This window comes from Rhea pennata, chromosome 1 (genome assembly GCF_028389875.1).
Source record: "Rhea pennata isolate bPtePen1 chromosome 1, bPtePen1.pri, whole genome shotgun sequence".
NCBI lineage: Eukaryota > Metazoa > Chordata > Aves > Rheiformes > Rheidae > Rhea > Rhea pennata.
The window spans coordinates 52,578,078-52,602,968 of record NC_084663.1 but is presented as its reverse complement, the minus strand read 5'-3'; the positions used below and the strand labels follow the sequence as shown (position 1 = coordinate 52,602,968).

Sequence of the window (24,891 nt, the reverse complement as noted above, 5' to 3'; positions counted from 1 at the left end):
ATGACTTCCTCCAGCAGCATCGGGCGCTTCAGTGTCTGGGACTACGTGGTCTTTGCGGCAATGCTGCTGGTGTCGGCGATCATCGGCATCTACTATGCCTTTGCGGGAGGGGGGCAGAAGACCTCCAAGGACTTTCTCATGGGGGGCCGCAGCATGACTGCCCTGCCTGTGGCACTTTCTCTCACCGCCAGCTTCATGTCAGCCGTCACAGTGCTCGGCACCCCTGCTGAGGTCTACCGCTTTGGTGCCATCTTCAGTATCTTTGCCATCACCTACACCCTGGTGGTGCTGTGTAGTGCTGAGATCTTTCTGCCTGTCTTCTACCGACTGGGCATCACCAGCACCTATGAGGTAAGATGGGGTTTTGAGACAACAGAGGGAGCCTTTCTTTAGCCTTCAGGGAGCTCTCTCATGACTGCTTTCCATGGATCTCCCCCTAATATCTTCCCCAAAAGTCCCCTGGAACCAGTGCTGCTCCATTCTTCATAGTGCCCCTATGAAGAACCCATTCAGTCCCCAGGTCTGCCCACATTACCTCTGCTGAGAGGAGATGCTCAGGAGCTTGGCTCAGGAGCTGAGCACTGTGCCAGCTATGCTTCCTCACTCCAGATACTCAGTTTAGTAGGTGGATGAATCCTTGTGCAGTTTGGACAGTGGTGTGTAGTTAGCGATGTGTAATTAACATACCAAGAGTAGAATGCAAAAGCATTCAGCATAGGAACTAGAGTTCTCAAATCCTGGTTCTTCCAGGTAGGTTTCTAAGCTCAGACGCAGCCACCAAGGTCCCATTCCAGAAGAGCATATGTTTGTGGTGTTCTTAGAGGTTTTGAGAAGACATCCTTGATACTTGAGGCTGTTCACACGGGCAAATGCCTGTTCCATCATACTGATCTCAGTGAGGTCAACAAGCACTGTGTGTCTGCAAGGATTTTCTCGCTTCCACCAAAACATGGCTGAGTCAGTCCAGCCAAACATGTAAGTTAAAAGTATAGCTAGCAGCACAAAGACATCGAGGATGGGGGACACATCACAAGTTGAGCGTATAATCATTTTTGGATGAGGAGCCATCTGGTCAAGGCTTTCTCCTGACCCAGCAGATCCATGCAACCTGCTTACTTTCCTGCAGACTGGGAGGTGCTAAACTGGTCATGTCACAGAGCCCTTCAGGAAAGGGGCATCAGAGCAGGTATGTGTCCTTGGCTAGCTACTTTGCTCTTCCACATTTTACTACGCTAGGCAGGGACATTACAGTTTTGGAAGCTGAAAACAAGGTTTCTGTTGGAAGATCTTCTAGATAAGAATTCTCCAATAGAAATCTCCTGTGGCTTTCATTGTGTTTTCAATTACTAATCTTTGGGCTATCAGTTAAGATACTTAATATAGAGTTCCTCTCATTAAAAGCTTTTAATTATGATTAGAAACTCACTGATAATCTACAGAATTAATCAGCATAATGCATCGATAAAAGACATGTCTTCTCTCTTTGAACAGAGTTCAGAGCTCAGACAACTTTCTGTGTCTGTCCAGGGGTTAAACATTGCTTGAATGTGCTCACAGTTCACATTTTAGATATGCAGCCCATGGGTGAGCACTCTGAGATATCTGAGTGTTTATCCCTGCATTGATTTAACAGGTTGGCAGGTAAAGGAGATCCCTTTTGTGCACACTGTAGAGGGTAGATAGGATAGACAGTGGGAAGAGATCTGCCCAGTAGAGTGACAAACTCATTCACAGGTTGTGATGTGCCAGCTTAGACAGAAAAATGAGGGTTCATGTTTGTACCAAAAGTTAGATTTCTACCTGCTGGTGGAAGATGACAACCTGCTTTGGTGAGGCCAGGTGAGGTTACCATCGGAAGAACCTTCTGCCCTCTCCCGCAGCAGTTCAGGTGAATGTGCGTATTGCCAGAGTTTCCAAACCAAGATGAGAGATAGCTGCAGTGTTTTCATTTTCTCCCAGATTTCACAATGCAAACAGGTTCTTTTGTTCACTGATACTTCTTCGTGACCGTTGCCAAGAGCATAACAGCTGCTGATCTTTGCCAAGTCACAGTGCGCAGCCCCTTGTCTGCTGAGTGCCTCGAGGCAGCTACATATCACCAGTTTCCATTCTGGAGACTCCGTTGTGTACTGTCTAGTTTATGCCTACTTCATTTGCTCATGTTTCATTATCCAGCTGAGGTCTGCAAAGAAATGAATCAAATTGACTCTAATAGTCTTGGCCATTCATGAAAATGTAGTTACAGTGGTATGCTCTTTCTGTGTTGCTCCTTACTTAACTCTAGTCCTATCAATAATGCCAACTCTGGGGAAAAACATTTTTTTTCTTTTCTTTTGCAGTATTTAGAGCTTCGATTTAATAAATACCTGCGTCTCTGTGGAACGGTCCTCTTTGTTATACAAACGGCAAGTAAACCTCAAAGCGATTCTGTGGCCCTTGGTAGCCATCAGGATTCTTCAGCTTTGTGTAACCGATTGCTGTCTCTAAATGGTTGGTGAGGTTATGACAGTGTGTGTGTGGCTGGCAGGAAGAGAAAGAAAACTCTTTGCGCTCCAAAGCGAGGAGGCGGGGAGCGGGTGCTGGCCTACCTGCCCCTTTGTTCCCTCCATGCCTTGTTGAGCACCCGGAGCAGTCGCTTGGCATCGGTGCCAGGCCCAAGGATGAGCAACCCTTCGCTGAGGGGTAGTGGTGCGGAGAGCACTCATTTGTCTGCCCACACAAGAAACCCACAGCAGGTTCAAAAATGTAAACATGCCCCAATTATCTGCAGCAGCGGGTTTCATCCTGTGGTCCGCGCATTCTGAGAATCTGACTAATTCCCAAAGCTCTGCGAAAGGTGACGGAGAAAACAAGCTGCCAGGAGGCTGTCATTTGCTCTGCAAGGCTTTGTACCCCCACTGGGAGGATCTGGGTGTCCTCAAACAGAAGCTGCAAACCACTGCCTCGGGGAACGTCAAGCTAAAGCAGTCCCTGCAGCCCCTGCAATTATTGCCAGCGTGGTTTGCTGTACCCAGCCCATTCAGGGAGTCCGTGTCAGACCACAGATTTCAAATGTACAGCGAGTGCATTCCAGGTGCTTTGAAGCATCGCAAATGCAAATGTGGGGTTTTGTCTTTTTTTGTGATTACAATGTGGGCTTTTTAGGGAATTTAAAGCAAGAATACACATACAGAGAGCTTTTCAAGTTATATTTCCAAGTATCCTTGCTTTTTACTCCCTATCTTTTTTTATTTAAGACACATCAACAGTTACCAAATAATTGCAATAAAATGGTACTCATTGCAGTGCTGTCTGTTTACTTATTTGAACAGTGCTGCTTAGCTGGCTTTTTACAGATATACAAGCTTTTTTAGAGATATACAAGCCCATAAGGAACTGACAATGTTCCACCACCAAATAAGAAACGTCACAGTCCTGTAAGTGGAAGGTGGAACAAGCCAAGCATAATCTTTGCTTGCAAGGCTCAGAAAATAATTCTATATAACATGAATACATGTCCAAGGAAATTAGCTAAGGAATTACGGATGTCTTTATGTGCCAAGAACTTGTGATTTCAAAAAACTGAATCATATGGGGAAAGAAAAAAAAACCCTGCCATCTGAATGGTATAATTTTAACTATTTTATAAGTATTGGCATTAAAAATATATATACATAGTAATACAACCTGAAAAACCGCTGAAAAAGTGGAAAGATTATATCATCATTCCTGTTTTAATTTACACAAAAATGTGATCATGCTTGTGACAAAACATTTAAATTTCTGATGCTTCAAAGCTCCTGGCACTCATTCACTGCATATGAGAAAGCTGCTTTCTCATCCTGACTCCCTGAACAGGCTGGGTTCAGCAAACCATGCTGTCAGTAACTGCTTGGCCAGCAAGTCAAGCATGGTTTGGACTTGGCAGATGTTAGTAGTTGTTAGCTGCAAAGTAATGCACCGTGTAGTGAGGGGGCATTGACCAGGGACTAGTCAGGGCTGGCAGTTTTCTTGGCATACAGGCTGCAAAGGAAAACCCAGAAGAGGCCTAGAGAGAAACGCACATGCACGTTGGCATGGGTGGGCAGCAGCGCGCAGGCTGGAAATCACAGTTTCCCCGGGGGTGCCAACATCCATTCTGGTACGGGTTGTGCTGGGTGCGCAGCAAGGGGCCGTGGCAAGTCGGTAGCGCAGGGTGCAGCGTTTCCCCCGCAGCAGGATTACCGGCCTGGTTACCAGCTGGCTCGTGCCTCAGCGTAGCCACTGGCCACGTGGCATTGCGCTAGCACAGGAACTCATTCAGACCTGCTCGAAAGCCAGAGGAGCAATCCGCCAGTTTAGCCATCCAGGTTGAGATTGTCGCCTTCCTCCTGTCGCTATAGCCACAGAAATATATTCACTCAGGGACTTCTCTGGATTGTTGAAAGGTGGGTAGAGTTGACTCAAATCTTTTCTGTTTTGATATGTTAAAAATTTTTCGCTGAGTGACTTCTGAGCCTGCTGCCTTTCCATGCACCAGCCGTGCTGCTCCCCCAGCAAGGGTGTAAGTCAGGAGTCAGAGACGTTCAGGCATGGAAAGGGGATGTGAGTCAGCTCAGGACCTGACTGCAGCTTCGATCCCCTGTGGTCACCTCCAATGAAATCACCTGCTTGTTGCAGGCTGCCTTCCCTTGGCTCTTGTCACAGCTGAACTTGTCCTAGCAGTACAAGGTGGTAGTAACAGTGGTTAAAAAGCCAACAGGGTTTTAACATACACCTAAAGAAATTACAGAGGATATCAGTGCATGAGTTGCACTGTGCTCTCCCAAGGACGTGGAGTATCATCTCCTTCATTTGTCTGCATCTTTTCCTGTAAGGGATGAAAATACAAATCTGCTGATAACCATGCTTGGCTTCATTTTACAGCACAATAATCCCTCACGATACTATCCATAATGACTAATTAATGCTGTATTTCTTGTTCTTATTCATGTGCATTGTAGCTGCACATTGAGAGGCGTATTGATCCAAAGACTGAAAAAAAAGTTGTAATAGATTCTTATGTGAGAACTGTGTGTAAATCTCCACTGTTCTCTTCCTTTTTTTTTTTTTTTTTCTGCCACATGACTGCAAATTTTAAGCAATAAAGCAAGTTAATTAGAAAAGTCAGGAAAAGCTGAAGAGGATTTTGGTATTTATGAGTCACTGTGGTTTTCATTTTAAGAGCAATAGACTGTGAGAATGCAATGCTTTTTAGTCTCAGATATTTATCTTCTAACAATTGGAATAATTTCTCAACACTAAAGAGTAGTTGGGTATTTAGAAATATAGATTGCATAAATGCTTGAAGAGAAGCCATCTCAGAAAGCTATCGCCTTTACATTTCTTTTGATTTTATATCTTTTTTTTTCTCCATCTAGACTTTATACACTGGTATTGTCATTTATGCTCCAGCTTTAGCATTAAATCAAGGTAAGAGAAAATACTGCAACCATTATTTTACTGTTACAATTTTTTCTGCACATAATACTGGCAGGCTTTTTTTGTAATGCACACCTATAAATGGATAGCTCAAGGACTGACTGTGAAGTCTTCCAAGATTTCTGTTAATCCCAATGGAAATGCTGATAGAAAGCCTCCCAGTTGTAATCCTAGTCCTGTAATCTCTAGTTGTAAGGGATTGTAGAAGAGATTTGAGTTAAAAATCTGCTCTCCTTTATGCTGACTGTCTAGGGATATCTTTAGTCATGACTACATTCAGAGAAGTTAAGAAAAACTAATTAAATTTTGAAGACAACTGACATACCAAACACATATTTCATTGCCCTGCTTAAGTGCTCTCCTTCAAGAGGAGAGCTAGGTAAAAGTTCTGCTGCAAATCACTTTTTTCCATGCCAGTATGATTTCGGGCTGCCTGGAATTGTTTAATTCAGGTCATTCTTTTGCCTGGAAAAAACAAAACAAAGTAAAGAGATCTTGAACTTAAAATATCTGCTCTAGTATTTCCAAAATCAAATGTTTCAGTTTTCTACTTTGAAAATGAACTACATTTATTTTTAAAGGGAAAAAAGCTTTTATCTTAAGCCAAATTAAGCTTTTAATATGACACAATTAATTTGCCTATTTGACAAGAAAAGGCAATACAAAAAAGCAAAGGAAAAATCAATCATTTTGGCTAGAAAAGAAACCATAATTGCTTTTTTTTTTGCCTTGTTCAATGAAGAAGAAGAAAGAAAAAAACCCATCTGCATTTTCCTCAGTAGTCTAAGGCCCGTAGGTTTTATGTCCTTGAGGACATAACTTATTTACTTGCATTACTTGCATGGTAAATATACCAAATATACCAATATACCAAAACAAGCTGTTACCTAGCTGTCTCCCGACCAGAAGCAATATTTGTCATTAGGATTGGTGCAGTATTTGTCATTAGCCTGAGCTGCTCATCAGCGAGCCATGTCGTGCTGTGCCCATCACGGCAGGACTGTGCCAAGCTCGGGCTGCGAGAACTTGCGTACCGACCACTGCACAGTCTTGTCTGGCATGGACGTAACTTCTATGTTGGCATGTAACTGATTTCTTTTCCTTTTCTTTTCTTTTTTCTTTCTTTTTTTTTTCAGCAATCAGATTCAGGTCAAAAATAGACGTTCGAGTTTTTGCCCCCAAAGCCTCTTTCACGTTGACACCCTTTCCCTCTTTTCCAGTCACAGGTTTTGACCTCTGGGGAGCAGTGGTGGCAACTGGTGTAGTCTGCACTTTCTACTGCACGTTGGTACGTGGCTTTAGCCGAGAAAAATCTCTTTTCTTCGTGCCATTCCTATCAAATACAGGATTTATTGAAACTGACTTATCCCATAAGGGTACATTTCACAGTGTAGCTATAGCCACAGAAATATATTCACTCAGGGACTTCTCTGGATTGTTGAAAGGTGGGTAGAGTTGACTCAAATCTTTTCTGTTTTGATATGTTAAAAATTTTGTTGTTGCTGAAGGAACAACAAAGGGCAGATTTGGCTTCCTAAAAATCCTCCTGTGTTTTTTATTCTAAACTAGTAGTGCTTAGCCGTGCAATTTGTCAAGCACCTGCTCTTTGCAGCCGTGATAGTCCTCTCTGTTCAGTTGAAAGAGCCACTGAAAACAGCAGCAAGTGCCACATGAAAAAGAAAAAACACTCTTTAGATTAGTACCGATTACCCAAATGTCTTTTAGGCTTAAAAGTAAGCTAAATGACATAAATGTATTTATATATTTTGGATTAAATCGTGTTTATTTTTATTTGTGTGGATGGTACGCCTTCTGAAGTTAGTGAAACTGTCTGCACATAAGACGAGCCCAGGCTGTCCACTTCCATTCTGATACAAACCATCCTCTGAATCAGGGTTGATTCTGTGGGGAAATACTGGATTAAACTATATGGCAAATATAGTGTATAGCCAAAAGAATGATACAATCCAAAAAAGGACCAGCATGTCCTGAACGGGTTCCAGGATGCAATGCCTAAACTTCCCAGTACAAAATTATACCTGTTCAGGAGGAAGATGGAATTAATTTATTATGCATAAACCACATAATCCACATAGTACCATTTATTTTAGTTGACTGTGACTGTACAGCAGTGGAGCAGTGCTCTTACTGTCCCTGATCCGTGCTGCTCCTCGTGCAGGGTGGCCTCAAGGCCGTGGTGTGGACAGACGTTTTCCAAGTTGGGATCATGGTCGCTGGATTTTCGTCTGTGATTATACGAGCCGTGGTGGTTCAAGAGGGAATCGGACGCATTGTAAATGATTCCTACTATGGAGGAAGATTAAACTTCTGGGAGTGAGTTTGTATTTGCAAATAATGTGCCTTTTTATTCACAGTGTGACTATCTGTGGAATTACATTGCTTTTGACAGAACAGGGTAGGGGAACTGGGATCAAATTTTTGTGTGTTTTTAAACAAACTTACCTAGTTTGAATGATATTTTTTAGGTTTTCCATCATGCAAAAACTTGTAAAGAGAAAAATCTCTTTGTAGAAAATTCTTCTGTCAAGTAGGTATTTTATGGATATATTTTAGATTCCTGGGAAAGTGAATGGTGAATAGGAGGGAACAATCATACTCATAATTACAGTTTGCAAACACGATTTGTAATTTCAGGCATTAAACCAAATGATTGAGAAAATAATAATTTTGGGCTAATCTGAAAATAGGAAATATTTTTCTTTTCCTTAAAAGAAAAATCTGATGGGAGATTTTGTGGTGTGTCAAAACGTTCCACTCATTTGGAGATTGAAGTGTTTAGTTTTAACAATATTTTAACTTCCATTATTGTAGCTATTGCTCGACTAAAAATATGACTTTGCAAGATCAATCATACTCATTTTTGACAGTGTCAAAACAAAACACTTGAATTTATAAAAAGGTTTATTGTACTTCTTGATGAATAGGTGAGTCCTGAGAAACTTCACCTAGGGCTATTAGTTACCTTTTGTAAGGTACAGATGTTACCTTTTATCCTTTTCTCTATTAGTTTATGATATTCATAAGATCATTCTGCAGACCTTTTCAACAAGTTCTTCAGTAAATAATTTATTCGTGGATATTTTCTTCTTTTGGTGAATGGTGACTTTTCAGTCTGTTTGGCTGACTTGCGGGGTTATACAGCATTGCTCCTTCCCCCTATTTTAGGGCTCATAAACAGGAAAAAAAGAAAGAATAAAGTCATGTAATAGGTGAATTAATAGGACATTATTCACCAAGATAAGCATCAGTTAGTGTTTTATTCAAAAGTAATTTAAAACAATTTATTTGGCTATTTAAAGGCTGTTCTTCACAGCACCTAATGCATAGAGCTAGATCAGCAAAATGTTAAACAGAGGCTCTGTCCACAGAGGTTGGGCATGCAAACACACCTTTGTATTTGTGTCAGACTGATGTCCCTGGAGATAAGGAGGCATATTATACTTTTACTGAAACATCATTTCGTCACAGTTATTGCATGCATGCAGCTTTGCTTATGGCCATCGTTTATAGGCAAATAAATTTGTCAGAATAAACCTTTGGACGTATCTGAGTGTTTTGCTGGATCAGGATTTCATTTCTGAATTTAAAATTTGCTTTCTGTGATTTCATGTAAAGTTGGAGTATCTGAATGTTCAAAAACTGGTCAATTTAAAGGGTTTATATTAGAACAAATATGAGGATATTTCTCCTCCTAGGCATTAAGGTCTTATGATATTGAAAAAAAAAATCATATTCTGAGTTTGTTTCTTCTTTTCTCTCTCTTTGTAGCTTTAATCCCAATCCTTTGCAAAGACACACCTTCTGGACAATTGTTATAGGTGGGACCTTCACATGGACTGGCATATATGGGGTCAACCAGTCTCAAGTACAAAGATACATCGCATGTAAAACCAGGTTTCACGCAAAACTGTAAGTCTGCCTACAGTAACCATTTAATGTCTGTCCTTTACAAGGGATTTTTTTTAATGGAATGTTTTTTCCTACTTGTAAAAGTCCCATAAAACCTACTTGAAAAACGTAACCACTTACTTACTTTTGCTTTGTGAACCAGGTTAGTGCTATAAATACTGGTATTTGAATTACATATAATTGAGTGTTACATTCAACTTTGTGCCTAACTGTTTCACTGTACCACTATTCTTGCATACAAATAGCTGCATTAAGTTTGTATGCAACCTAAAACCAAATGATATAGTACTTACTTGTGCTGAAGCTATATCAAGACAGCATCTTTAATTGCTACTCTATTAAACCTAAATCAATGTTCAGGAATTTTGCCTGAGTAAAGACCCGAAGAATTTTCCATATAGAGGAGTACAAGCATGAGAAAATACAGAAATGTTTAATTCAGTGATAACATTTCTAAGAAATCATATATTCTGTTTTCACAATAGCCATGGTTTATTCTTTAGGAGTTCACTATGGAAACTAAGAATTCTATTTTCCTTGAGTTTAATAATTTATGATCAGCCTTTACTCTAGACTAGGGTATATTTATTATTTTTATTATTTTACCTTTGTAATTAGTATCCCGAAAGTAGTATGGAACTTAGGATATAAGATGTATTAGCAAGCTCTTAAACTCTTTCTGTTTATAGGAGAAATATATAAAAGGACATTGTAACTATAGTTATAATAAATTCCATAATACAGTGACACGTAGTAGAGAAGGAGTTTTATGAAGGCTTTCACTTTAAAACATGAGCAAAATACCCACAAAATCATGTACAGTTTATGTAATAGTAGTAACGAAAATCTACTTTTCGGTCATTCAGACAGCAGACAGGGATGAGCTGATGCTTGTCATTGGCCGCATCTCCACAATCTCCGTGCAGCGGCAGGAGGTGCATCCCACATCTGTAAAGCCAGCCAGCACGACTGCATATAGGCAACGGCTGCCTACATTGTGCCCAAATTATGTGCCGCTGATACTGCTCTTCTCAAGTGCTTGCTCCACGTGTGGCCGCAGTCCTCTCTTGCACCCTCTTTGTAATGAAGGACATCTCAGGAGTGTCCCAGTAGCAGAGTGTGGGCAAGGAGAACCTGGCACAATAGCACTTCTGGGCAGATTTTCTGAGCAGTTGCACAGCTTTGACCAGAGCTGGAGGCTACCTGGTTCCAGAGAGGGTTGGATGGGATTTTTACCTCCTACCAAATTAACAGCAGCACTGCCTTTATAAGCAGGGTCCTTGCCTGTCAGTGTGGCCGGCATCTCACTTGTGCCTGCTGATATTCCCCCTGGCACAGAGAGTTTTCAGGATGGAAATTACAGTTTATCACAATTGTAGTCAGTGGTGTTCTGTGGTAGCCATCTAACTAAAACTCATTTACAAATGTATTTATGACCTCTAGCAAGTCACATATTGGTGGTCTGTACCTCTCATTGCCATCTAACCTGCATACAGAAACAAAAAAACATTGCCAGGTCAAAAGAACAGGTTTTTGCACTACCATTGCATTTACTGAAAGGTTTTAGAAAAGACAGTATAATAATAAATCAGAGCTGAGAAGGTCTTTCACAGATTCCAACTTGTGGTTTCTGGGAAGGCCTTAAAGAATGACATAAGAATAAGAATTTTCTTAGGCTTTGGGAATGGATTTTACCCCATTTAAGAAACATACCGTAGGTATGGACACATGCTGCATCCTCCAACTAGGCAAACCAAACATCAAACTCGTACATGAATGATAATAGCATTCATAGATTTAGAGCAGAAGAGCACTTTCAGAAAAAAAAAAGAGGCTACTAACACATTTTCTCTTACTTTCCTATCAAGGTCATCATCTGACGTGTTTCAGTGCTGAAATCTTAGCGCCAGACTGAAACAAACAACCCAAAATAAGCCTTGTACTGTCACATTACTACTTCACCCAGATTCCATGTTACTCACCTAGAATTAATGGGAATACCTCCCTCCCATAGTACTACAATTATTATAATTGAGTGCTTAGTCACAGGGCGTATCTTCAGCCACGAGGTACATCAGAAGGAAAAAAAAACAGAGTTTTCTTTTCACTGTCAAACACTGACACTGTTTAAAAACAAGAACTGCCGGATTCAAACATACAATTCCGTTTGCTTTCTTTTATTTCTCTGTCTTAGTTAATAATTGACTTTCTAATCTTTACTACAGGCTAGAGGTTAATATTGCTATTGCTTCTATTCAAAGGATTTGGACTGATTTAACTCATTGGATAAATTTAGTGTTAAATAAGTTCTGAGCACCTCGCATCAAGGTAGATTAAGCCAATACAGGAACACTTTCAGCTAAACTGATGTAAGAAGCCCAACCAGTATGTAAGTGTCTGTAAGAAGAATACTTCATTTCTGTTTAATTAGTCTAGAGAAAAATTTAAAGTAATGCTAATTCTGTGTTTAGATCAGCTCTAAATGCACATACAAAGCATGAAAGCAGGGTTTCCCGTCCTGAGTTATCTCATCAGCTTTACCTGCATAGATCTTTTTTAGCAGATTATGTTGTGTTTGCCTATGAATTTTCTGGGTATAGCTAGCTCAGATAGCTAATCTATGGTACTCTTTCCTAACCATACACATTTCAATGCTGAACAAGGCCTGTAAGGTCAGGTTTACTTCTGCATCTACTGTGCTCCACATCCACTTCTGCGACTGGTTCTGCAGAACAGTTCAAAGGCTAATGTCCCTCCTTGGATACTGAGAGTGCTAAAAGACCTCCCAAAGCACTGCAGGCACAGATATATTTGCATAGATACCAGAGATCCTCCCAGTGGCGGTCTTAGCAGTTGGCACAGGTCCAGGGCACATGATCTTCCAGGCAATTGAGTCACTATTGGTGAATGGTACACAGAAAACTGTGGGGTAACTACTGGAAAGGAACACTGTTTTTCAAGACTGACCTCCCTGTGGGTGTGTTTGCTCAAGTTGACCACCACAGGTAAGCCCGAGTGCAAAGAAAGAACTTCATGACCCAGGGATAGTCAAGAGCTGAAAAACATTCAGAAAATCAGATAGGAGGGTTTAGGAGGGAAAAACTCCTCACTGAAGGAGGGAACAGATGAGAAAACCAATCTGTTTTTCACAGCCAATAGAGGCTGTGAGTAACAAAATCAGCATCAACACTGAAGGATTGGCATTTCTCCTCTACTTCTGTGTTAGCTGTCATTCTGGTCAGGATGTGGGGAGGAGATGGGATTGCTTGAGCATATCAGGCTTCAAGTTGACTAATTATTAAAGGGAGAAGCTCTGGGGCTAGTGGCAACCCCTGCTCTTGGAAGTGGCAGCTCTAAGTAACTCCAGCCCAGATCACACGAAGAAGGACTGTATGCTTCATTGCTGCCATCCACAGAGACTTCGCTGGGAGGAAATACTGAATTTATTGCTTTATAAGCATGATTCCAGCATTGTACAAGTACAGTACTGCAGCTCCAGAGGCAAAGGAGTGCTAGTGCTGATTAAAAGGTACCCCACACTTTGACCTGGGACACCCCACCTTACAAATCTAACTGCGATTTATCTTTACCAAGGGGTACAATGAGGCGAGAGTGTTGTCTTGCCAGCTACCTGTGATCTGAAACTCATGCATGTGATGAAATGTGAGATTAGCCATATTTCTCGCATCATTTCTTGATCAGATTTTGTCAGAGAATAAGCCCATACTCAGCCCATACTATTGAGAACAAAGTATAATTCTTATATTTAAAAATTTCAGTGACAGCTCTGGTGACTTGTTTGAGGGTATATCATGACTCCCTTTCAGGTGGGCAGTCATTAACTGGGATGTATCCTCAATGGTACCTGACTGCTGGTGTGAGCACTTGTTCAGCTGGTTCTAGAAGAGGCTCACATCTAGAAGAGGTCTGGTCCATTGATCACAGCATAGTGAAATATCTAGCTCCTATCAACTTCAGGAGCTGCTGAGCATGTACATGTACCTCTGTGGAGTTGGGGCTGAGCTCCATCTGGCTCTTGTTTCTCTGCAGTTGTTTGCTGCCCACTCCTAGCACTGAATAATGTTTGGTTTTTTTAAGCTGAAGTGATCGATCATAGCACAAATTGCTGGCTCAGCCAGCTGCTCCTTCCTTCCTGGCTGGTCAGGAGTTGAGCAGAGGTGTAGCCTACAGCATCCATGTGTGCTAGGCTATATTGTGGCACCAAGCTCTTGGGTTTTCAGGGGTGGGGTGGTGGTGGTGGTGGGGAAATTCTTCTGCCTTAACTTTCCTTAACCTTGGCACTTCCTTGTGTGCTCGTGCAGGTCTCTCTATATCAACCTGGTGGGCCTCTGGGCGATCCTGGTATGCGCAGTGCTGTGTGGACTGGCACTGTACTCCATCTACAAGGAGTGCGACCCATGGACAGCCAAGCAGGTCTCAGCGCCGGACCAGGTAGAGCACCCACGTTTCAGTGGGAGGGCAAGGAAGGGGATGTTGTCATGGGGTTTGGCATGCAGGGGAGCTGAAGGCAACCTGCTGCCTTGCCCCATTCACATGGGGCAAGGGAGGAGAGCCCAGATGAAGCTGCTGACTTGGATGGCTTTTGATGAACAGACAAGGTGGAGAGAAGAGCTGGTTCAGGAGAGAGACAGGGCTGCTCAGGCACCTCACTGTCTTTAAGGAGTGACTATTGGACTCAGGCTGCAGGTGCTGTAAGACCTCACTGTGAGCTTATCAAGGCATAGATACCTTTACCAGAGTCTCTAAGCAGGAGGCTGTTCGGCAACAGTAAAGAGCATGTTGAGAGACTTGACCATCATCTACTTAGAATGAGGGAGCGTGAGAAATCCATTAAAGCTTCAGAGATATATAGGCCAGTGGTGGTGGTGGTGGATACAAACAAAAAAATGCATAAAATAAGAAGCTCCCAGAAATATCAGACTGTTCTTTTGATGGAGGGGCAGTTTGTTCCTCAGAATTACTGCTGCTTGTCTAAAGTCTGGATCCTAATAGTGCTTACTGTATCTCAAGTGGATGATTTAGGAATCATTTTCTGTGTAGAAAACCAATAAATAGTGTAAAATGGGACATTTAAAATTAGAAGAGCTGGTTAGGATGCCAGTGAGAAGGTTATAACAAAAAAAATACAGTGCAAAAAGAAAAATTGAGGCTAGATAGTAACATTTCTTACTCTCTGAACTTTTCAGCTAATGCCCTACCTAGTGCTGGATATTCTCCGTGATTTTCCAGGATTGCCAGGGCTTTTTGTGGCTAGTGCCTACAGTGGGACATTAAGGTAATTTAACAATTTGTAGCCTGGTGATGTATATCTTAGCTCTTTTTTTCATCTTTATTAGGCTAATGTTGCATTTATATTAAAACTTTCACATTTTATTTGTTTTGCTACCTAATTTTTCATTCTTTTTTTTAAAAAAGGCATTATGAGCTCTTTGACATTATAGCTTAAAAATTTGCAGTTTTTGCCAGTAGCGCTTTGAGGTCTTAAGACTCAAAGCTGTTTGGAGTTCCCTACTAACAACTTCAGGAGACAGCCATACACAACATACAGCACTAACAAACCCTTCATTTCTGTGCTTTAAAGCCCCTTTTGCTTTAGGAAGTTGTGAGTTTTATAGACAGGTGGTTATGCAAAATAGCTGCAGTTTAGGGGAATTTTCTACTGCTCATCTTTAACTTTCAAGTTTCAAACCTGCATAATTTTAAAGGCATCTCCCTTTTCCTTGTTCCTAATCTTCACAATCTTGTTTACAAAAGAGTTCCTGGACTTCCATTTGTCTCGAATGAGCTCCAAGAAAACAATGGTCACTATATATTTTTAATGGAGAAAATAAATACATCTACTTCCATCCCTTAGTGGGGAGTGTTCTGTTCAACTCTCGCAAGGTGCGTTCTCTGGGAAATACCACCTCTCCCAGGAAAGGCTTTGAATAACAGCAAGCATATAAAAATTGGTAAAAAATTAAGAATTTGGCAACAGAATAATTTTTGGCTCTGAATACTTGTAGCTATGTAAACAGAGGAAACAGCTATGGGACTTCGTTTTCACACTTTGAGTGAAAGGCTGGTAGCTTGGGAGAGTAAGGTGCAAATAGTTACGAGATTGCCTGACTGTCTTTGCACCTTAGAGGTGCTGATTTCTTTGACGGCAAAGGGATTCTGGAGCAATTTGGTTTTGACTATATGCCTTATTTTTAGATGACTGTAATTCGCTTATCTGAATTCTTCTCTGCGAATGTATTCCCTGGCCTGCATGTAAGAATTTTACCTAGCCAGATGTATGCTATATAGATCTGTAAAGTTATTACATATACCAATAAAGTTACAGCTTAGTTATATGCAAAAGATCTTTTCATTGACTTCTCCAGGCCAGTCTTTTCATCGAGACTTGCCTTGCCTTCTTAAGATAATTATTTTAAACAATTTTTGTAAAGTTATTAACTCTTCTAGTTAGTAATAGTTATTTCAACCAACACACTGGTTCTCTGATACTGTTTCAGGCAGTAGCAGCTTCTCCCTGCCTTTAACCATTCTGTTATCTAAGATTTCAATTCCTAAGATTAAAAATTTGTATAAATCTTGTCTTCTCTAGTACAGTGTCCTCCAGCATCAACGCTCTGGCTGCTGTGACCGTCGAAGACCTCATTAGGCCACATTTCAGATCTCTCTCTGAAAAGAAACTGTCCTGGATTTCCATGGGGATGAGTATGTCTGGAAAATATCTTTTCCATTTTTACTTTACCAAATGAGATCTTGATTCAGATCTTATTTAAGCAGCATAAGTCAGGAGTAAGTCCATTCAAGCCAGTACAATTACATTGGCATAATACTTGAAGGACACCAGATTAGGTATATAAGCTTTACACAGAGTGGGAGAAATGGCTATTTCAAATAAACAGAAGAACAGGAAAAAAATCATCTTGTTTGATCTTTAAGCACTGCATCTGTATTCTGTATTGATTCCTCATACTACAGACCTAAATGTCTCTGAAATAGCTGTTATTTTTCTTGCATCTGTCAAAAATTAGAAGAACGGGAAACAACTTTGTGACAAACCTTTTGAAAAGGGAGTGATATGTGAGCAACAGCATCCTGCCCCCAGAGTATTCGAGAGACTGTCTCCTCTGATATACCCTCAAACCCTCATTCTGTTTGCGGTCTCTGTGTAGCATAGCTCAAAGAAGAGGGGAAGAACAAGGCTGAGCAGATGGCTTATTTCTCTGAAGTGCAGTCACTGTCTCTGCTAGCTGTACTGTCTGACACTAGCAGCAGGTGTGGCCCAGGACAGCATATGCAACAAGGGTAAAACCCACAGTCCCAACATGGTGTCATAGCCCGGGCCACTGAGCACAGCACGCTGGTGGCAGGTGACAAGCATTAAGTATCATCACCCGAGAGCATTGCTTCTTAAATACTATTGCAAGTAATATTTAAGCCAAATTTGTTGGTGCTCCGATATTATCACGAGCTGCCTGACGCCTCACTTAAACACCAGGATTAATTTACTGCTTCTATCCTTCTACAGTGAAACTCAATAGAGGTGGAAGTGGAGAAAACAAATGAGGCAGTGTTATGGGTCCTGGGAAGAAGGACATCTACCTCCCCACGACCTGCGACATTCTTTGTCACGGTGCCAGCCTCCCAGTAATCTTCCAGCGTTTACTTTCTTGTTCCAAAGCTTTAGACTGGGAAGCAAAATCTTTCCTCTAAAATAAGGGCAATTGCACAGATTAGCTGAGCAGTGTAAGCAATGGATATGGTATTGCAGAATGGCTAATCCTTGCTGCTATTTAGGATTAAATATTTCAGCTAATCTTCAGTCATATACAGGAAGAAAATTGCCAAGTTTGTGTAAACTCCTTTTAATGTAAACATGAACCTGGCACTTTTGTTGATTCAGGAACTCTTAGAAACAATGCAGATGATGACAGATTTGGTGTAGAGGTGCCAGGAGTCACACTGGGTTAGAGGGAAACATTCTTCAAGCTTCAGCAGATTTACACATTGTTCTGCCTTTCCCACATAGGCCTGTTTTATGGCGGTGTGTGCATTGCTATGGCCGCATTGGCGTCTATCTTGGGAGCTTTGTTGCAGGTGGGTGTCACACTGCTCTTTCCTGCCCTTATTAAATAACCCCAAAGGAATTGTATAGAGAAATAATTGCTGGATAGTATTATGACATTAGTTTTTATTCTTTGTTGGGTATCGGCCTCAGACCGCCCATGGCCCAGCCTCAGCTCTAAATACCTCTGCAACTATACCTAGTCCTGCCACCTGAGAACATGCCGATTACAAACTTGTAATTTCTTTTTCGCCATCTCCCCTTCACACTGTGATGGAAGCTTTAACTTTCCTAAATAGCATCTAATAGCAGACTCTCTTCCTTCCTCAGGCAGCACTAAGCATTTTTGGCATGGTTGGTGGTCCCCTTTTAGGACTGTTTGCCTTGGGAATCCTCTGCTCCTTTGCAAATGGAGTGGTAAGTAGAGGTTAAGCCTTATTGGCTCAAAATTTATTGACTGTTTTGGACATCGCTGTTTACTCCCTCCATAATTTTGTGTTGTGTCCTACTTAACCCCATGAAGTGACAAAACAGGGCTATATAAGATTCACATGTCTAGAGAAAAAAAATAATTCTGAATAAATATGATATGTTCGCAAGGATTGCTGGAAAAAAGTTTTAGAAGAAGCAGAGAACCAAGCATCTTGACATACAGCTGAAAAAAAAGTTCAGCTCCACAGTAAGGCTGGAGGATGCAGAGCAAAAGTGGGAAACAGGGCACTCAAATACTTGCCCCATGCAGGCAGCCAAGTGAACTAGCAAGTTCAAACACCAGCCACCAGTCCCTTGGGTGGGATGGAGAACCCCACAGATCAAAGGGCCTAGAAGGCAGGCAGTTTCAAAACTCATCTGGAAGTCAGAGGTGATAAAAAGACCTCTTCAAAATATAGGCTGAGCTGAGGTGTTCTGGCAGAGTGCTTCAGTGTCATAAAAATCAGCATTTCCTGAAGAAAAACTATTCCATCCAAAGTTTATTTGGACAGCTCTGGAAATACAGTCATGGGTTACTCCAAGAAGATTGTTAGTTATTAAGGCTCATTGATCACTAACTTTTACCTTTACACAAGTTGCAACTTTTATATATATGCTGAAACAATATTTGTCAACTGTCAGCCACAGAAACCCACCCCAAAGCAGATGTTTTTGCAAGAAAAAAATCACATCAGTAAAAGGAAAAGTTGCTTTATCTTCATTCAAGGAGAGTCTGAAATAAAGCAACTTTTTCATATACAGAGCATCCCAAAGCTATCATTTGATAGTAAAGGTGTAATGGCAAAGTAAAGAGGGCTGCATGAGTAAACAGCTCTCAAGAAATAGGAGTAAAAACTATTCCCCAAAATGGGAATGAGTAAACTCCAACTCTCCCCAACTATCAAGTGTATGTTTCATTTTTGCTATGGAGGCTGCAGTTTGGATTATTTTGACTATCGCTTACTCATCCAGTTCTTTTATGTACTTTTACTTTGCAGTTAAACCCAGTTTTCATCTTCTGTTTTGCAGGGTGCATTTGTGGGTCTTGTCAGTGGCTTTGCTATTTCCCTTTGGGTTGGAATTGGAGCCCAGATTTATCCTCCTCTCCCAGGGAGGACTATTCCACTAAGTCTCTCGACTGCAGGCTGTAACATATCCAGCTCAAGCAACTTCACTTCACCAACAGAAAATCCATTAACACTTTTCCACATGCAAGTCAAAGAATATACAAGGTATACAAGTCCATCATGGGCAATCAACACTGCACACATCTGGTTTAAAAACCCTGTGAACTTCTGCCTAGCATTTGGGTTAATATAAATATGCCCACTGTTTTACCTAGCTGATTAACTAGGAAGTAACAATTTTCTGTGATTTTTTTTTTTTCTATCAGAGTTAAGTTTGTCTGCATTGTCCCAGAACGGAAGTCCAAGTGAATCTTCCTATTGACTTGAAAAGCTTTTGTTCTGTATTTGCATCTAAAGGCTTAAATATGCTTTACTGGGAGCCATGGCTTTGGAGAAGGAATAAAATTTATAATTCTAAGATTAACTTTCATACAACCTTTTGCTGTATGAATCAAAGTTGTAGCTGGTTAAAAGAGAATTTGCCAGTTTAACAACTCTGCCTACAATAGCTTGTTTGTGCAGATATAGCTCTAACCAGCAAATCCAGAAGAGTGTAATGGGTATAATGGGCAAAATAGAAGAGTTTTTCTCCCCTCTGCAATAGACAGAGGTCTTACTTTTGTCACCCACAATTGTAAGTAACAGAAACAGGCAATAATACAAGGAACAGCAGGAACAGGAGCTAAACAAAAGTTTCCAGAGATTCACAATCCTCCCACCTTAGAGCACTGGGCAGTTAGCGATAGACACAGTGGTGCACACATGTGTGTGCAACTTCAGTGCCACAGGCAGCATGCCTCACACAAGACCTCTAGCCTTGGCTCATGGCTGTGAGGAAGTCGCTATTGCAATGGACAGGGTTGACCAGGAGAATAGTCAGGTGTAACCTGCAGCAAAACGGTTGCCTATTGTTTCTGGCTCTTTAAAGTTGAATGTGGCTGATCTGCCAGCATTTTATGCCTTTAAGTAACATGCCGCCTCCTAAAGACACCATCCCTTCATCCGGATAGCTGGAGTGCTCAGCTTTGCACTAAATTCCTAGCAGAGACAAGATCATCCTGTTTTACCTGCTGTTCCATTCATTATCTCACTGCACTGAGCAGTTCCCTCCCTTATGAGGGGACTTGCCCTGCAAATTTTAAAATCAGATTTTGAATGCATATTTTATTACACAGAGGTCATTCAACAGTACCAGGTCACTTGCTGGTTCCAAAAGTAACTCTGCATTTATAATCAGTCTGCAAATATAGGTAACATTTTCAGGTTGTCCGGAATAGGAAGGCAGAAATGTTAAACTCTTTTTCTGTTTTTTTTCAGGCCTGTCCTAGCAGACAACTGGTATTCCTTGTCTTACCTCTACTTCAGCACGGTTGGGACCCTTGTCACAGTAGCCATGGGAGTAGTGATCAGCCTCCTCACAGGTACTCATCCCAGAAGTATCACTAAATGCAAGTCTTTCTTAGATCTCTTTCAAGCTAACATGACCAAGCAGAGAGCTGGCATTGCTACAGTGGCAGGGACTTGTTGTAAAGGCTGAGTAAAAGTTCGTATCGTAACTCTTCCTTCCTTCCCTCAGCATCCCATACTCATTCTCTGCCCACAGCAAAAGATATGTCAGATTAAGGACACAGAAGTTTCAGCAGTTAACCTGAGGGCAAGAAGATATGAATCTATTTTTCCTGTTTTATTAGATCCCAGCAAGTGCTGAAGGTTAAGGGTTGTCCCTGAACGTGGCAACAACTCCAAGCGAGGAGATACAGTTATGCATCTTCAACAGGACAAAAGCAGTTTTACTTTTGAGTGAGTTCAGAGCACTCAAGGGTTATTGTCTGAGCCTATTCAGTGCATGTTTTTCCACCACATTCACCAAGCATGTACCTAAGAGCTGCATACACTGTGCATGGCTATGTTACTTCTTTCTCAGTAGTCCCTGTACAGGGGGGCAAAAGCAACACATGAGACTGGGGGCTCAGTTCCATCCTGTGATATCTCTGCTTTCGCCTCTGGCCAACCTGCAAACCAAGCCCATTATTCACCTTGTTCACAGCAGAAATAGTGTAAAAGCAGCTGCTTTCACAGCTTTCCCACTGAGCCCAGACAAACTCCTGCAATAGCACTCAGATTTGGGTGCTATTGGATTTCAGACTGAGTAGTCTAGCCTAGAATTGCTTTAGAGGTGAACTCTCTCCTTTTATTCTGCTTCAAGACCATGAAACTCAGAATAAAGTAGACAGACTGGCTTCCATTGCCTTCCTTGTACCTTGCAACCAATAAGCATAAGATGGACTTTTACCACTTTCTTTTCCTTGTTAGCTGCTCAAGAACTTCCTCCCATTTCTTTTCTGTTTTCTTATATCCTATCTTCATTTCCCTCACTGATATGTACTCTGCACAGGACAAGGTACAGCTTTCTTAGGGATGCCTGTAGACAAGTTTTGCTTCTTGCCTACCTGAGATCAGGACATTTGTGGTTACTGAAAGCCACAAATGCCCTCTACTGAAAGCCTCTCCACCACGCTGTTAAGCCATAGAACAAAACAGAAGCTGGGCAACTCTACCAATTCAATAAATCCAAAAGAGAAACCCTACACCCAGCTTTAGATATGGAACAAGGAGAATCAACTCAGGCCTGTTTAAGTGTCAGGTGGAGATCAGTGCTAACTCCTAGCACCTGCATCTCATTTCATTTCCACACACATTCCTACACCAGACAGTTAATCTTCCATGCCCTAAAAGTGCCCACATACCCCATTTCACCCCTTAACCTCTCTTAAATAATTCACCTTAGAAATCAGTGTGACCTTGAATGAGGCCATCCTTGCTCTGGAGAACATCCCAACTCTGGAGAACTCCCTGATGACGAGGAGCCAAGGATTGGGACCTAGGCTCCAGGGCAGTGCCTGGTACCATGCATCCTGCCCAGGCTGGATGGTCCCTGATTTCACTATATGTGATTGATCCTTTTTGATGACTGTGTTAGTATTTTTTAGCACAATTCAGAAATCTGGAGAGGGTCTAGAAAACTCTGAGAAAGGGCTAAGGCATTTCATACAGACTCTGAGGATCATGTAACATTTTGGGAGATGCAAGGGATACAGCGCTATAAAGAAATAATCCCTAAGGAAAGTAACATCCAGCTTGTAATTGCCTGATGGCTTTTGCTGCATGACTCTGTCCTGCTTGCCTGGCCTGATGCCCATAGCTGGGCTCTGACATATCACCCACACATGGAAACCTGGCTGATTGAAACCTGGTTGTTTTGCAGGAGGACTAAAGCAGAAGACAGATCGTAAATTCCTGCTGACAAAAGAAGACTTCCTGTCCAACTTTTCATGGTCTAAATCTGAGACAGTAAGTATAGTTTTATGACTCTGATTTCAAGCAGTCTCTCCTTGCGGGGACAGAGGCACACAGTCCGTGTGTCTATTTTCCTCACTAGGATGAATAGCATCTGCCTGATATAACTGTCTGCTTTAAGGTGGTAGCAGAGCATGAGGTGGGTCAGCTGGCGCAGGCACAGGCAAGGAAGATATTTGGCCACAGCTTGACTTCAGTGAACAACAGTGCAGCCACTGAGACAAAAGACAGTTGTTCTCAGGGTTCCTGCCAAAATCCTCCCTCACTAGTCTCTTGGAAGCTGGCCCAAGGCAAGCTTTGAACTCAGCAGAGCTTCTTTTGTTTGTAAACATAAGTTCTCTAGATTCTGGGGGTTTTGCAACGTCAGCTACTGTTTGAGGGAAAACATTTTCGGTCAGCGTATATATTTCTTAGCTCCCTCCCAAAGGTAAAAGTAAGGGGGAAAAATTATTGGCTAGAGTGGAAACAACATCCTATACAAAGGAGAAGGCAAGGGAAATTTGGTTTTCAAAATAAACTATAGGCTACCTTTCAGTCAGTGTCCTCTGGATGTTGAACATGCAAGTTCAGCTCCGTTCAGTACTTTTCAAGTGCTGCAGTAGAGGCACATTGAAATAATCCAGTTTGCAAAATGCTTCTCCCCTGTGAAGCAAACCTCTTTTATTATGATGGTGTGTATTTTGGCTTCTGGATATGGAAGGCATTTTTACTCTGCTCCATGCTGTTTGCCCGTGTCACTGGAGACCAGTTTTCTAGCTGATGTCATTCACCACAGCTCACTGTCTTTAATGGACTGACATCTGTTTACCATCTGGGAATTTAATCCCTAAAGTCTTAAAAAAAAAAAAAAAAAAAAAAAAAAAAAAGTCCTACAGCAATGCTAATTTCTTCCTGGAGTCAGAAAAAAAGTGTTTTTCTGGTTATACAGCAGGGGGTTGGGTAGCAAGTTGTTAGCATAACAACTAGAAAGTTAATTGAGAAAATATTAGAGGCAACTGAGACTTTCTGCATTTGAAGAGCTAACAGAGATAGTGTATCAAAGCAACAAGGCCTGTTAATCTGCTTTTCATATCAAAGATTCATATTCAATGACCAAGGGTTGGTAGATAGGTAATAGCTCAGAGGTTTAGTGCTAGTGGATCGCTAGATAGGAATGTGGCAGTTGCAACACTGCACACCTGAAAAAGTCTTACACAGTTTGCAGGTCAAGAACACTTTGTATGAAAAGAACATTTTCCATGACAAGTAACAGTATGCAATAACAGTTTTTCTATGCCCTTAGAAAAATACCAGCTACTGCAGTGAGTAACTATTTATGCTCTGGTCACAGCATGTGTATTAGGAGACCTGCCAGGCCTCCTAATAAGCTGTGTAAGTCAGGCTTGACTCACTGCTTGCATGCAGGTCAAAGAAAGGAAGGCTCTTTCTTCCACTTCACAAGGTTTTTGTCTTTGCTTTTTAGCCAGAGAAAGTGGAAGTGTTGAACTGGAAACCATTCACCCTGCCGTCTGAAGGAACCGACAACCCTGCTTTCAGCCACATGGAAATGAAGGTCTCAGGCAATAAGGACAAAGTCAATGGCCTTCATATATGACATAGGGCCATGTCAGCCCATGAGGACAGTTCTGCTCGTATATTAAAAGCATTGCTGACGTTCCTGTGATGGATCAGTTACCAGCCCTGCTGGGGTTGTGGGCGGAAGTCTCTGCAGAGCTTTATGGCACTGTCACCCTTGCATGACCTTGGCATTAAGAACATGTCAAGAGAGGAATCAGGTCTTTCTTGCTTTTGCTCTTGCTCTTCCTCTCTCTTGGGATCTTTGCAACAGGGCTTAAGGCGATGTCTCTAAGTGAAATGTTTACCTGATATTCTTGAGCCTCCTGAAAGATATCTGTTTTTAATCTCAGTTCACTCACAGAGCAAAAAAAAATTTTTTTTGGTAAGATCACAGTGTTCCCCTAGAAATGGCTCTTTCTTTCATTCTTTCTTTTTTTTTTTCTTTTAAGGCATTGAAAATATGAAGAGATTAGCATTGCAAGATCTTATCAGATTGGAAGAAACACAGGTTTTTCTAAAGTGCTGGAGGTATTTTTAGTGCCATCTAGTTGCTTACTAGAATTGATCCTGAGAATGTATTTGTTTTGCTGTTTTTTTGTTGTGTATTTTTGTTTTCATTAAGCCACTTGTTCTCAAGTTACCTTACACTTACAAGAGTGCCTTTGGAGATGGATGGAAGCAAGAGTTAATAATATCCTTCCTTTCACTCCCTTCGTCACTCTTCTGCGCTGTCTTGCCCATACAGAGTTGGTCCTCATGATGGAAATGAGCTCCCTGGACTCTTTATTCAGATCCAGGTAGCAGAGCCAAAGTAGTCTTCTTCATGCCCGAAGTGCTGGCCAAGGACCACTCTTGCACAGGGCTGGGTCTGATGTAGCAGAGATGTTAATAGAAGATTAGTGGTCTCTTTGCTGTGCCAGATGAGACCAG

At 41.5% G+C, this 24,891-nt stretch overlaps 1 protein-coding gene across 1 annotated transcript; it reads left to right on the top strand.

The window, feature by feature from the left end:
• Positions 1–23,998, top strand: SLC5A8 (solute carrier family 5 member 8). The gene is made up of 15 exons (XM_062568468.1): positions 1–351; positions 2,340–2,405; positions 5,379–5,430; positions 6,660–6,727; positions 7,619–7,773; positions 9,229–9,369; positions 13,692–13,821; positions 14,577–14,665; positions 15,980–16,092; positions 17,414–17,481; positions 17,780–17,866; positions 18,950–19,152; positions 20,365–20,468; positions 22,313–22,398; positions 23,867–23,998. The coding sequence occupies exons 1-15, from the start codon at positions 1–3 to the stop codon at positions 23,996–23,998; spliced, it is 1,845 nt and encodes a 614-aa protein (XP_062424452.1).
• Positions 23,999–24,891: the final 893 nt, after the last annotated feature.

Coding starts and splice junctions, on each gene's coding strand:
- SLC5A8 (XM_062568468.1), top strand. CDS start 1: ATGACTTCCTCCAGCAGCATCGGGCGCTTCAGTGTCTGGGACTACGTG. Junction 5,431..6,659: donor AGCTTTAGCATTAAATCAAG/GTAAGAGAAAAT, acceptor CCTCTTTTCCAG/TCACAGGTTTTGACCTCTGG. Junction 17,482..17,779: donor TCTTGGGAGCTTTGTTGCAG/GTGGGTGTCACA, acceptor TTCCTTCCTCAG/GCAGCACTAAGCATTTTTGG.